General features: G+C 48.5%; 1 protein-coding gene across 1 annotated transcript; it reads right to left on the bottom strand.

The window, feature by feature from the left end:
* Positions 1–8,460: 8,460 nt before the first annotated feature.
* Positions 8,461–9,132, bottom strand: LOC124684796 (protein MAIN-LIKE 1-like; the record flags this gene model as incomplete). The annotated part of the gene is made up of 1 exon (XM_047219047.1): positions 8,461–9,132. A coding segment is annotated over one exon (672 nt), but the record flags the coding sequence as incomplete, so codon positions are not given.
* Positions 9,133–14,105: the final 4,973 nt, after the last annotated feature.

Below are 14,105 nucleotides of genomic sequence, written 5' to 3'. Positions count from 1 at the left end.
GTTTCACTAACTCGATACGCGTGCTTTGATGAAACCATTGGAGATAGTTGTTGAAAGCGTCCAAGTCGTGAGGCACAATCTCCACATGGCCAACATTCCGTATCGCTTCCAAACAGTGTTGGAACGCTGTGACGTGGCCGCTATGATGGACAGGCCAATTTGTGATCTTCCTCTGTCGCTGTCTATCAAGCCTGCAAGAATCGAGAAGTTAGATTGTACCTCTGTTATCACTAGAATTTGACCGGATCAGAGGTGGGCCGCGATTGAAGATGGGCTTGAAGAATATACATAGAAGGAATACATGAATCGGCCTTGTATACAATGTTTGGGCTAGTTTGCCCGTGTATCTGTACCATAGTAGGATACGTGTCGGTTAGATAGAGTTTGGGCTCGTGCCCGGTTGGGATTATTCCCATGTTAGAAAGTCTACGGACTATAAATATGTATCTAGGGTTTATGAAATAAACAACAATCACGTTCACCACAAACCAATCTAGGCGCATCGCCAACTCCCTTGTCTTGAGGGTTTCTTCCGGGTAAGCATCATGCTGCCTAGATCGCATCTTGCGATCTAGGCAGCGCACGTTTATTCGTTGTTCATGCGTTGCTCGTGCTGAAGCCTTTTTGATGGCGAGCAACGTAGTTATCATAGATGTTTTAGGGTTAGCATTGTTCATCGTATCATATGCTATCGTCGTGCGACCCTTAGACATCTAGCCGCCCTTACACCTATCTTGGGTGTAAGGGCGGCACCCGCTTGATCATTGTTTAGTAGATCCGATCCGTTATGATTGCTCCTTGTTCTTCAAAGATTAGTTTAATATCTGCATAGTTAGGCCTTACAAACGGGTTGAAGGATCCAGTGGCGCGTAGGGTGTAGTTTGCTAGCCCTAGACAGGATGTTCCGAGGATCAACTTCGTGTTGGTAAGTTAGGCCTTGTCTAGGGTCGGTTTACGATCACCTTGCGTGGCCGCCAGGCTCAATCACGAGTAGGATGTTCCGATTATGCGGTGAAAACCCTAAATCGTAGTAGGTCGTTTTAGCTTTATCTTGATCAAGCAGGACCACCATCCGATCGTACACCTCGTACGTATCATGGGTGGATCGGCTCCTTGAGCCGATTCACAGGACAACCTGAGAGCCGATCGAGGCTCGTATTTAATGTTTACGTGTATGCCATGCAGGAAACTAAGCGAGGCGCATCCAACACCTTCCTGACCAGGTATAGGTCAGGTGGCACGCCCTTGCATCAGCATCGGACGTGCGTGCCGAGGCTTTGCGGGCCGTCGCTCGGAGGGACCAGCGCCAGCCGCAGTCCTGGGGGCCTCCCGGCTCTACAGTGTTGCCCGTCGCTGCTCGCCGGTGGGTTTTTGACCGCAACACATTCTGGCACGCCCGGTGGGACAATCTTCGACATCAACCGCATCGCCATCTACATCTGAGATGGCGGAAGGCACTCCGATCAAGTACGAGGATCCGACCGACGAGCTCAAGAAGAAGCATGATGAGATCAAGGCGGTCCTCGAAGCCGACCTCATCGGCTCTTTTCACAGAACCCGCTCACATGGCATCGGGTGGAAAGGGTTCTCACCTGAAGGCGCGCTCGATGGAGTGGACCTGTCCACCCCGTCAGAAGAACGCACCAGGTCGCTGCGTCAGGAGATTAACTTCATGGTGGCTCATTCGTTGCACCGCCATTCTGAGAGCCTGGTGAATACTTTGGAGCGTGTCGCTCTGCGCGTGATCCAGGAAATCATGAGCCATCAGTACTCTCCGTCGGGACCAGCTCTCGGGACTCACCAAGGAGAGATGCCACTCCAGTCTCGTCCACCGCTGCCGTTCGCATTGGCAGCACCAGAAGTGCCGAGTTCATTGGCATACGTCGTCTACAAGATCGGTGGTGACCCTAGTGACTACCAATTCTTGCATGAGGCGCCTAAGGAGATCCCTCACGGATACACGTGCGCATACGTGCCAGACTGCAGTAACTGGGCACTCTCGAACCAGGCTGCAACAGCAGGGACTTCCGAAATAGCAGGAGGAACTTCGGGAACAGATCTTAAGAAGCAGACATGGCTAGCTAAGTATGCCACTCCGATAAACCTCCAGAGCTCAGCTCCTGCAGTTGGCTCAGAGCTGGAAAAGCAAGCATGGCTGGCTAAGTATGCCACCCCGGCGAATCTTCAGAGTTCGACGCCTGCAGCCATCACCGCGGATCAGATCTGTACAATCCTAAAAGACCAATTCGGCATGATGCCGAAAAGGAGGGCAATCGGCTATTCCAAGCCGTACCCCAACGAGTACGAGTTGATCCCGCTACCACCCAAATATCGGCTCCCTGATTTCACCAAGTTTAACGGATCAGATGGTTCCAGCTCCATCGAGCATGTGAGCCGATATTTGGCACAGCTGGGCACGATCTCAGCATCAGACGAGCTGCGCGTGAGGTTCTTCGCACAGTCCCTCACAGGATCGGCTTTCGGGTGGTACACATCGCTGCCACCAGACTCAATCCGGACTTGGAAGCCGTTGGAAGAGCAGTTCCACGTGCAGTATCACTCAGAGGCTTCCGAGGCTGGTATTGCCGATCTAGCACAAGTACGACGAAGCGCGGGAAACAAGTGTCGAATACGTCCGGCGCTTCGAGACCGTTAGGAACCGATGCTACTCGGTTCATGTGACCGAAAAAGAAGCGATCGAGTTGGCGGTGGTGGGTCTCTCATCATCGATCAAGGACGTAGCCTCCCAAGCAGACTACCCTTCACTGGCGCACATGGTGCAGAAGCTGTCAGCATATGAACAACGCCACCCACATGTATACCAGGATAAATTGAAGCGTGCGGTGGTCCTGGTTGAGGCAGATGAAGATGAAGGTGCTGCGGGAGATCAAGAGGTAGCAGTGGCTGAATGGACTCGGGGGCAAGCCCCGTGTCCTGTAAATGGGTTAAGCCACAAGGTCCTCCAAAAGGGTTTGACTTCGACGTGACCAAAGCTGAGCAGATTTTCGACCTCTTACTCAAAGAGAAGCAGACTAAAGTTACCCGAAGGCCACAAGATCCCCACGGTGCAGGAGCTGAACGGAAAGCCATACTGCAAGTGGCATAACACGTTCACCCACGCCACCAACGACTGCAGGGTGTGGCGTCAGCAGGTCCAAATGGCGATAGAACAAGGGCGGCTAATTTTCAGCCAATACGCCATGAAGGTCGACACGCACCCCTTCCCCGCCGTTAACATGGTGGAGTGAAATTACCATGGAGGGTGCCAGCCAGGATTCTCGTGCAATATCAACATGGTAGGACCTGGGCACCACTCTGGTAAGGACGGAGATGAGGGCAGCTGCTCTCATAGCAAGGACACAGAGGAAGCCGCTCCACGCGATTGGCTCCGTCACGATGGCAAGCGCTACATCACAGAGGGAGAAGTGAGGAACGTAAGATATCAGCGACCTCTCTCTGATCACCTCCTCAACAAGTATGTGGGTCAATATGACCAACGCCGGCGATACAATGACGATGATGAAAGAGATCGTCTGGCTAGGGACGCTAGGAGGCACCGTCGGCATGATCGCGACGAGGAGAGATATGAGCGCCACGCCAAGGAAAAGTCGAGAGAGCAAGACGACATGGATAGGCACTGGGACTGCCCCTTCTTCGTACACTCGCTGGGATTCAGGAATGAGCCGATTGCCTACAATCGGCAACTGCCCAGAATGTAGACAGAAGAAGAAGGATGCAGCTAACGTGTCCGTGTTCAAACGTCTAGGGCCTCTCCCACCTCGGAACAAGCACGCTGAGTCCGCTCGGGCAGAAGATCTCGAGGAACTAGAGGACGATGATGAAGAAGAAGACAAGTATCATCGGCCAAGGTGGTGCCCTGATGGGCTCAGCCGTTCCCAAAAGCGAAGGGTTCGACGACTACGTAGTTTGGAGGAAGCCGAAAGGTTATACCCGCACACGTTGAGGAAGGCGCGGCCCGATCCGGCCGCTAAAATTCAGCGAACCCCGGACGAAGAAGGTCGGCCACAAAGGAAAGAGTGGCGCCCCGGACAAAAGAAAGCCGATGATGAGACATCGGCCGGCACAAACATGGTGTTCATCCTTCCAACGGAGTTTAGTGCTCCGAGATTAGACGAAGCACCTGTGGCACAACTTGATCTGCGGCCCACGGCCGGTCATCTTTGAGAAGCCACGAGAAAGAAGCTACGGGCATCTCAAGGCCCCGTACTTGCGAGGCTACATCAATGGGCAGCCTCGTCAACAGGACGCTCGGTGGACACCGGAGCGGCGATCAACATCATGCCATACTCCATGCTACGTCGGTTGGGACGCTCTAGCTCGGATCCGATCAAGACCAATGTGACACCGAGCGATTTCAACGGCCAAGCATCCGACGCACAAGGTGTTCCGAACGTGGATCCGACCGTAGGAAGGAAAACCGTCCCTACGACGTTCTTATTGTCGACGAGCAAGAGCACCTATGTCTGTCCTACTAGGGAGAGATTGGATCCACGCCAATCGTTGCATTCCATCCACGATGCACTAATGCCTAATACAGTGGGATGGAGATGAAGTAGAAGTCGTCCACGCGATGATTCAGCCGAGATTTCAACGGCCGGCATGAACGTTTGGGAGACATCAGGCCAAGAGCCACTCTCGGGCATCAATTTGGACGATCGCGAGCGCATCGACGTGACAAAGGACGGGGTTAGGCTGGTTTTATCCACCGGCCTGACCGTGTAACAAGAGCAACATCTATGGACAAACGTGGTGATGCCGATCCATGTGATCGGCCCCAAAGATCTATGAAGGAACATTGCAAAACCTTCATTGAGCAATTCAACATGGAGGCCGATTCCAGCAATCGGCCAAAATTATCTTCGCCATACATTCTGCCTAGGTTCAACATCGATCTAATGGGCAATGGGTTTACGTCGGCTGATGAGCTGGAAGAAGTCAACATTGGTCCTAACAGCCGACGTTCACATATAGTGCCTTGGCTAACCACAGAGCCGATTTCAGCAGCTACCTGGCAGAATCGGCTCGGGGGGCACCTAATCAGATGAACATGTGCGATACATGTGCAGTGAAACATTGGGGGCCGATAGAAAAATCGGCCCGTAAAAAAAATTCTCATGATATACAGCCGATGCACGGACATCGACTTTAGAGCTAAGGAACAAAGCCGATGCACGGCCATCGACTCTAGCACAAATTACACAGGATCTACCCGCTGCGTGTTCAAGACGCGGATGGCCTTCTACTTCCTGGAGGGAGTGAACAGTGAGAGCTTCTTCAGCGACAATAAGCCGATTTAGTACCAGAACCTTCTCTTTGAGGACTTCCAATCCTTTGTTGGTTAAGCCGTGATGTTTCGCCTTCAATATCGGTTTTCAACGGAAAAAAAGGTGATCGATGGTGCAAGATTGCTCAGATTCGCTCAAGTTCGGGTCCGTTTGTCTGAACTGTATGTCCTCACCACCGTTCTCGCCTTGACTGAGGCTCGGGGGGCAGCGGATTTGGTAGGCACTCTGTTTTGAAAGCCGATTGGAGTGTCATCGGCTGACCCTGCATCATAAGTCCCTTCGGAAGTGGTGGGTTGTTGCAGAGCCAGATCATTAGAGTTGCTGGAAGGAGACCATAGCGATGCACTACCATCGGCTCTTGATTTGTTAACTTATCTTAGCAATCGGCAAAATTGGTAAAAGGACAAAATCAGCTGAGAAATTTCTTCTTCATTAATAAGAGAGGATTTTTACAGTGAAGAGCCGATTGCTCAAGAAAGGAAGAACAAAAGAAGAGCCGATTGCTCAGGGACTACTAATCCTACATTGCTAATCCTCGCTAGCCTCGTCGTCGGCATCGGAGCTGCCGCCGGCGCTACTTCCGGAGAAATCCTCGTCGCTGCTGCCCCAGCCCTCGGCCGGAGCCTCTTCTTCCTCGTCATCATCATCATCCTCGCTGTCCGCCCAAGCGCGGAAGCGCTTCGCCGGCGGATACCCAGCGGAAGAGGAGGAATCATCCTCCTCCTCTTCCTCTCCTTCCTCATCGTCGTCGTCGTTCTCGCAGTCCGCCCACGCGCGGGAGCGCTTCGCCGGCGGATACCCGACGGAGGAGGAGGAATCACCCTCCTCCTCTTTCTCCTCTACTTCTTCTTCTTCCTCCTCCTTGTCGGAGGAGGTGGGGTTCGCCCAGGAGTGGAGGTCGTCTTCGCTCTCGCTCATCAGCTTCCCTTCGATGAGGAACCCGAGGTTGTCCTCCCCATCGGTCAGAGGTAAGTCACCTTCTGGCCCGACGAGTGATTGGAAGGAGAGGCCCGAGGAGGTGGAGGAAGATGAAGACATCGCTACAGGGAAAAAGGGTTTTTTGGGTGCTGATGGTCAGAACAGAGCAAGGGGATGAAGTGGCGAACCGTTCGGCACAGATAAATAAAGGGGGTGTAGTGGAGATTTAATGCCATGACGGTTCTCGAGGACGTGATGCCGAAACTATCAATTCGTGCAGAGAAGCCAAGGAGGCGAGGCGAAATGATGAAAGATTCTTCGGCAGTTTTGCTCTGCCACGACATGACCCGACGAAGGAAAAGCATAATGATTTTGGAATTGTCATTTCCAAAACCAGGGGGGCATGTGTTATCACCAGAATTTGACCGGATCAGAGGTGGGCCGCGATTGAAGATGGGCTTGTAGAATATACATAGAAGGAATACATGAATCGGCCTTGTATACAAAGTTTGGGCTAGTTTGCCCGTGTATCTGTACCATAGTAGGATACGTGTCGGTTAGATAGAGTTTGGGCTCGTGCCCGGTTGGGATTATTCCCACGTTAGAAAGTCTACGGACTATAAATATGTATCTAGGGTTTATGAAATAAACAACAATCACGTTCACCACAAACCAATCTAGGCGCATCGCCAACTCCCTTGTCTCGAGGGTTTCTTCCGGGTAAGCATCATGCTGCCTAGCTCGCATCTTGCGATCTAGGCAGCGCACGTTTATTCGTTGTTCATGCGTTGCTCGTGCCGAAGCCTTTTTGATGGAGAACAACGTAGTTATCATAGATGTTTTAGGGTTAGCATTGTTCATCGTATCATATGCTATCGTCGTGCGACCCTTAGACATCTAGCCGCCCTTACACCTATCTTGGGTGTAAGGGTGGCACCCCGCTTGATCATTGTTTAGTAGATCCGATCCGTTATGATTGCTCCTTGTTCTTCAAGGATTAGTTTAATATCTGCATAGTTAGGCCTTACAAACGGGTTGAAGGATCCACTGGCGCGTAGGGTGTAGTTTGCTAGCCCTAGACAGGATGTTCCGAGGATCAACTTCGTGTTGGTAAGTTAGGCCTTGTCTAGGGTCGGTTTACGATCACCGTGCGTGGCCGCCAGGCTCAATCACGAGTAGGATGTTCCGATTATGCGGTGAAAACCCTAAATCGTAGTAGGTCGTTTTAGCTTTATCTTGATCAAGCAGGACCACCATCTGATCGTACACCTCGTACGTATCATGGGTGGATCGGCTCCTTGAGCCGATTCACAGGACAACCTGAGAGCCGATTGAGGCTCGTATTTAATGTTTACGTGTATGCCGTGCAGGAAACTAAGCGAGGCACATCCAACACCTTCTTGACCAGGTATAGGTCAGGTGGCACGCCCTTGCATCAGCATCGGATGTGCGTGCCGAGGCTTTGCGGGCCGTCGCTCGGAGGGACCAGGGCCAGCCGCAGTCCTGGGGGCCTCCCGGCTCTACAGTGTTGCCCGTCGCTGCTCGCCGGTGGGTTTCTGACCGCAACAACCTCTTCAATCAAGAATCTTCCATCGCATGATTCCAGAAGTTTACCTATGAAGCGCGTGGTTCGTGTCTTGCCACTGAGGTGGGCACTCCTGATACAGCCCAAACTGTCTCATCACTCTGTGCGGCTGGTGGTATTCAACAAGTCACATGCATATGAGTGGGCAGCGTATACGCCAGAACCGCGCCTCCTCAAGGCACTTGTGGTTGAGGTCAGGCATCCCCGCGCCAATATGGTAGTAGGTACCATATGGCTCCCAATCCACCTGCAGCATACAAATATTTCAGAATTTGCAGCATGCTAGTAGAATTTATGAACTCGGATTGCAAAAGAGTGATCGGTTACCTGCTCAGCGGTAAGAGTGTCCAACTCCTCAGTGTAGTGCATGTACATGATCTTTGGATCGCTCGTCATCTCGGAGACATTGTCCCAAAGGTATGCCCAAGTGGGCTCAAGGTTGTTCCGCTGATGAGGCCATGGCCTCTCGTTGAGTATCCTGGGCCGCCCAACTGATAGGCGGTCCCAGCTCCATACGGAAAGTAGGAGCAAGCATCCACCAATACCGCCGCTCCCAGTCCTACGAAAAGCTTCGTCCAACTGCGTACATAAGACATTTGGTTAGTACTTTGTCTAGCACACTACTATAGAAGAATAGTACATACAACAAATCATCACCTGCCGGTAGAGGTAGGCAAGTGCCGATGTTCCCCAACTCCACCGGTGCTCCAACACTGTAAGTGCCTTGAACCAACACCAATGGGCCAGCTTCCCACCACTGTCAGGAAAGAGAGTCCTCGAAATCATGTACCACAAGTACACGCGGGTGTACGTCCTGAGAGTGTCCATGTTGGCCCCTTGAGGGCATTGTCCAAAGTTAAGCCTAATCCAAGCGAAAGGTGCGCCGGCGGGAGCTCTATCCTTTTTATCTTCTGGCGGCGGAGGAGCCATGCCAATAAGGTCCTCCATCTGTCGGCGCCACTCATCAGAAGTTGTGTTCATACACAGTGACTCGCCCTGAATAGGAAGTCCAAGGATCATGGAAACATCCTGAAGAGTAGGGGTCATCTCGTCGGCCCTCAAGTGGAAGGTATACGTCTCCGGCCTCCACCGGTCGACAAGGGCGGTGAGTGCCGCGGCGTTCATGTTTGGCTCCCCACGTCTTACAAGCGATATGAACGGGAGAAGACCGGTAGGCTCGATGAACTCCGTGTACCTCTCGTCATACGCCATATCCACTGTGCCATGGTAACGAATCTTCAAAGGGTGAAGATCCGTTCTTCTCTCCGTCATATGAAAAGCCCGGTGATCCCTATCATACTCTTGATCTAGAAGCCACACCATCCTACATGTTTACACAAATACACCATATTATGAGCCATTCCTAACAAATATGAGCAACACATACATGAGAATATATCCAAATAAGCCATCACATATACATCACATACATACATATACATACTTATCTAGGGATAAAAAACCATATTATGAGCCATTCCTAACAAATATGAGTTATTCCATCATAAATAATGGTCATATGTAACACAAATATGGATACATCATATCTAGGTTTTCTACACATACACATTCATGAAATTTGATTTCTAGGGTTCCTCCACAAATCTAGGATACATACATATCTAGGGTTCCTACACATACACATTCAACACATACATAGCCATTTCAACACATACATAGCCATTTCAAATCTAGTTTCCATGTCTAGAGTTCATGTACAAATCTAGGAAGATCTATGAAATTAGTGGATGAATGTGAAGGATTCGAAGGGGATTACCTTGAGGAATGGATGGGAAAGAGATTGGCCGGTCAGATCTGACGAATTCGTGGCCGATTTGTTGGGGGGAAGGGGGGAGGAGGAGGAACCGCCAGCCGCCCCTCAGTCTTGAAGAAACAGAGAAGTGAGAAAAAGAAGGCTGGGTCGGGCTGGGCGCCACACTTAAGTGGATGTGTGGCGCCCGTGGCGTCGGCGCCACACAAACAGCGTCACCAAAATGACTAAGTCCCAGACGATTTTACAGTATGTTTTGGGCAATTACAAGTACATGTGTGGCGCCTATGGAAGCGGCGCCACACATCCTGCCACGTCGGATCGGCGCACCAGCTCAGCGTCGAGGGCGCCACATCGGCTGGGAGAGTGGCGCCGCCGGCACGGACGCCAAGAGGGGCGCCACACAAAACGGTTAGATGTGTGAAATAGTTTATCCGGAGGGTTAGTTCTGTGCTATAGTTGCAACAAAGGGTTATTTTTTGTAAATCGCCTGATGCGGACGGCTCCAGTAGGTTGCGCCCTTCCGCGGCGACTGAACGCGGGCGGCGCTGCCGAGAACGGATGCTCACCGTGGGGCTTGATGGCGACAACGGAAGCGACGCGAGGACAGCGCGGGGTGGGAGGCGACTTTCCAGGGCTTCTTAGTCGATCGGGCTCGCGAGTCCCGGTCGTTGACACACTCGGTTTTGAGATCGGGCAGATTTGGTATTTTATTCCTGATCTATATAGATCACGAAAGAAGTTGATTCTTTCCCTAGGTTACAGAGGAAGGTACCGGATTCCCAAAGAATTTTACAGAGGAATTAATGGTGGAGGAACGATGGCATGGGGGAGGCTCAAAGTCGAGGCTGTAGACGGACCCGAAGGTCATTTTCTGAAGTTCGATGCGATCAACCAATTTTCACCTTTTTCCCCGGGAGCAGATGGGTGGCCGAATGGGTTGATTCTTTCTCCAACGTACTAAGAATTTTACAAACTAATATATACGATGCACAAATGAGCAGGTGGGAGAGGTCGAAAGTCAGGGCCTCATACTGATCCGAAAATTGTTTCCTCTGAACTGAAATCAACACTTTCAAGTAAAAGTGTTAATATTCAGAGTTTGAGTGCTTTAGGGCTTTAGTTTTAGAGGGGCTACACGTTGTCAGTTTGGTTGACCCAGGGTCAGCACTCCATTTAAGTTTTGGTGATGATTTTCATAAACCTTACTATTTGTTTGAAAATAAAGCTTGAAAACTATTATAGAATATTGTTTTGTTGACCAAGAGAAGATTGTGATTTCTGAAAAGAGTGACTCATAGTTGAATGAGTACTGAGAATATCCACTTTGCAAAAGAAACAAGGTCTGCATATAAAATAAGTTCAAAAGAGTTTTGAGCAAAATCTTACTTGGCAGTGAGATCAATATTGATCACCATCAACACTAACTAAAACAAAGGTTTTTGAAAATGCCTAAATTTTTGAGGGGGCATGAGGCCATAGGGTTCTACCAAAATGAAACAATGGCCTTCCCAAAATGGGTTATCAAGAATGAGAAACGAATGAGGTTGGGGGTTTTTGAGAAGAGGGTCATAGCATCAATTATTTTCATGAGGCTTGGTGTAAATGAGTTGGGATGGTTTTGTTGAGTCACACTAACACAACAACTTCTCCTAACAAGTTCAACTACACAAGCAACCATACAAAATAAGTAAAGATAAGCGGTTCAAGCATTAGCAAACAACACAATAATAACAAGGTCACACACTAGTCACTAGGATGCAATAAGCTTCAATATAAACCATGCCAACTGAGTGTTGGGTTTTTAGGCATAAGACAAAGAGGTCATGTTGAGATCCAGGGTTGCCACAAGAAGAATGATGTATATAAATACACCAAGATATGAGATGGTCGTGTCAAGAAAGGACTATAGAATGATCTGAGTGGATAAAAAGAATGAGTTATAAGTGGAACTGGAAATTAATCATTTGATTAATCAAATGATACTCTACGAAGGTCATGGCTGAGTGGAGTAGAGAAGTCAAGAGATGGATCAGTGAGATGTACTAATGGAAATAAAAATGCCATGGATATTTGATCATAGATCAAATAGTCCTAAAATTGATCTTTGTTGCATATGGCCTTTATTAGATTTAAACTAGATAAGAAAACTTTTTTCTTTGGAAAGTTTTAGAAAGAGAGAAGGTTTTAGGAGGTAGAGTAGAATGACCCATAGTTAAAGTAGAATAAAATGAGGATCATTCCATCTTGTTCTAGGAAACCAAAACCTGCATATAAAATAGTTTGTAAAATTTTGAAGTCACACAAAGTAAGGGTAAACCATTTGGCAGATATTTTGTATCAAAAATAATTTTAGAAACCCTTGTTTTATACTATGATCAGAGGTGACCAAGTGAGCAATTTTTTAAAAGTAAATTTTTCTGAGAAGAAGTTTTGCTGGAGGCAAGTGGAAATAAAAATAAGTTTTGTATTTTGTCAAAAAGTTCAAATACCTTAGAAGAGAGGATGCTAAGGTAATACAAGAGTGGCCACAGCTTAAGGGTTTTTCTTGTGACTTGAAGATGTGGGTTGAGATAATTCACTTAGGACTATACAGCAAACATCACTGATCAAACAAAGTCAAACAACACTTCAATCAAACACAAGCAAAACTTAAAAAGTCTTTGTTCCCCCTGATTTTTGCACTTTGGACAAATAAGGTTGCAAAAGTTGGGGTGTTACAAAACCAGTCACCTAAAGCCTCTATGATCATCTAGTTGTTGACTTGTAATATCACTTTTATGCTTTGATTAATAATTTTTTATTGATATGCATGATTATGGCCATTATTGCTCTCTTAGTTGGTCGCTCCTAGTCTTTTGTTATCCATCACATGTACTGAGTATGAGCTCTACTCGTGCATCCAACTCCCAAAAACCAAAGTTTTCCAATTGTCTCCACCATACCTACCTATATGTGGTATTTCACCGCCACTCCAAAGTGAATTGCTTGTGTGCTACCTTTAAACCTTCAAATAATTATTACCTGTTTTGTGTTCCTGTTTTAGCTCATGAGGAAGTGTTGGATGCTTTATTATCTCTTTCATGTTTATTTTGGCTTCACACTTTGACTAGCATGCATAATGTGCTAGTCCTTAATATTGCAAAAATAGGAGGCGCGGGTGCCCAACCCACTAAAATATAAATTGAACCAATAACCAAAACCTCCTAATACTATGTACTTGAGAAATCATGAACCTAGCTTGTTCAAACAAAGGAAAAGAGGAACTTTATTGTTCTCTCTATGGGAGCCGCTCTTGAAGCCATTAAACATGAAAGGATGATAGATCATTTGATGCCATTCGTTGACATAGACATACATACTTCTCAAAATATATTTTCAACAGCCCTATTGTATTCAAAATAAAAAGCTCTAGCACATGAGTAATCTTGCTTCCCTCTGTGCAGGGCCATTATTTTACTTTTATGTTGAGTCTTCATCTTCTTACTTTATGCACCAATTAAGAGAGCATAGTTGTCATTCTGAGTATAATATGCATAGTCCCAAAATTTACTATTGATTGATTCATGATTATGTTATTACTTGTTCTCAAGTTACTTGTATCTAGTCATCCTTCGAACTTTAAAGGTGTCCTAGCATTTATGTTTTGCTACTTCATAAAGGACAAGCTCAATACCACTTTGCTATGTTTTATCTATGCTCAAAAACAAATAGTTGCTTTCTGTTGCGGTCAGAAACCCACCGGCGGGCAGCGACGGGCAACACCGTAGAGCCGGGAATCTCCCAGGACTGCGGCTGGCCCTGGTCCCTCCGAGCGACGGCCCGCAAAGCCTTCGGCACGCACGTCCGATGCTGATGCAAGGGCGTGCCACCTGACCTATACCCGGTCGGGAAGGTGTTGGATGATGCCTCGCTTAGTTTCCCGCATGGCATACACGTAAACATTAAATACGAGCCTCGATCGGCTCTCGGGTTATCTCGTGAATCGGCTCAAAGAGCCGATCCACCCATGATGCGTACGAGGTGTACGATCGGATGGTGGTCCCGCTTGATCAAGATAAAGCTAAAACGACCTACTACGATTTGGGGTTTTCACCGCATAATCGGAACATCCTACTCGTGATCGAGCCCGGCGGCCACGCACGGTGATCGTAAACCGACCCTAGACAAGGCCTAAAAACCAACACGAAGTTGATCCTCGGAACATCCTGTCTAGGGCTAGCAAACTACACCCTACGCGCCACTGGATCCTTCGACCCGTTTGTAAGGCCTAACAATGCAGATATTAAACTAATCCTTGAAGAACAAGGAGCAATCATAACGGATCGGATCTACTAAATAATGATCAAGCGGGGTGCCGCCCTTACACCCAAGATAGGTGTAAGGGCGGCTAGATGCCTAAGGGTTGCACGACGATAGCATATGATACGATGAACAATGCTAACCCTAAAACATCTATGATAACTACGTTGCTCGCCATCAAAAAGGCTTCGAGCACGAGCAACACATGAACGACGAATAAACG

The sequence above is a fragment of the Lolium rigidum genome, chromosome 1, assembly GCF_022539505.1.
Source record: "Lolium rigidum isolate FL_2022 chromosome 1, APGP_CSIRO_Lrig_0.1, whole genome shotgun sequence".
In the NCBI taxonomy this organism is placed as follows: domain Eukaryota; kingdom Viridiplantae; phylum Streptophyta; class Magnoliopsida; order Poales; family Poaceae; genus Lolium; species Lolium rigidum.
Note: the sequence above shows the minus strand (reverse complement) of the source record. Positions and strands in the feature narration are given on the sequence as shown.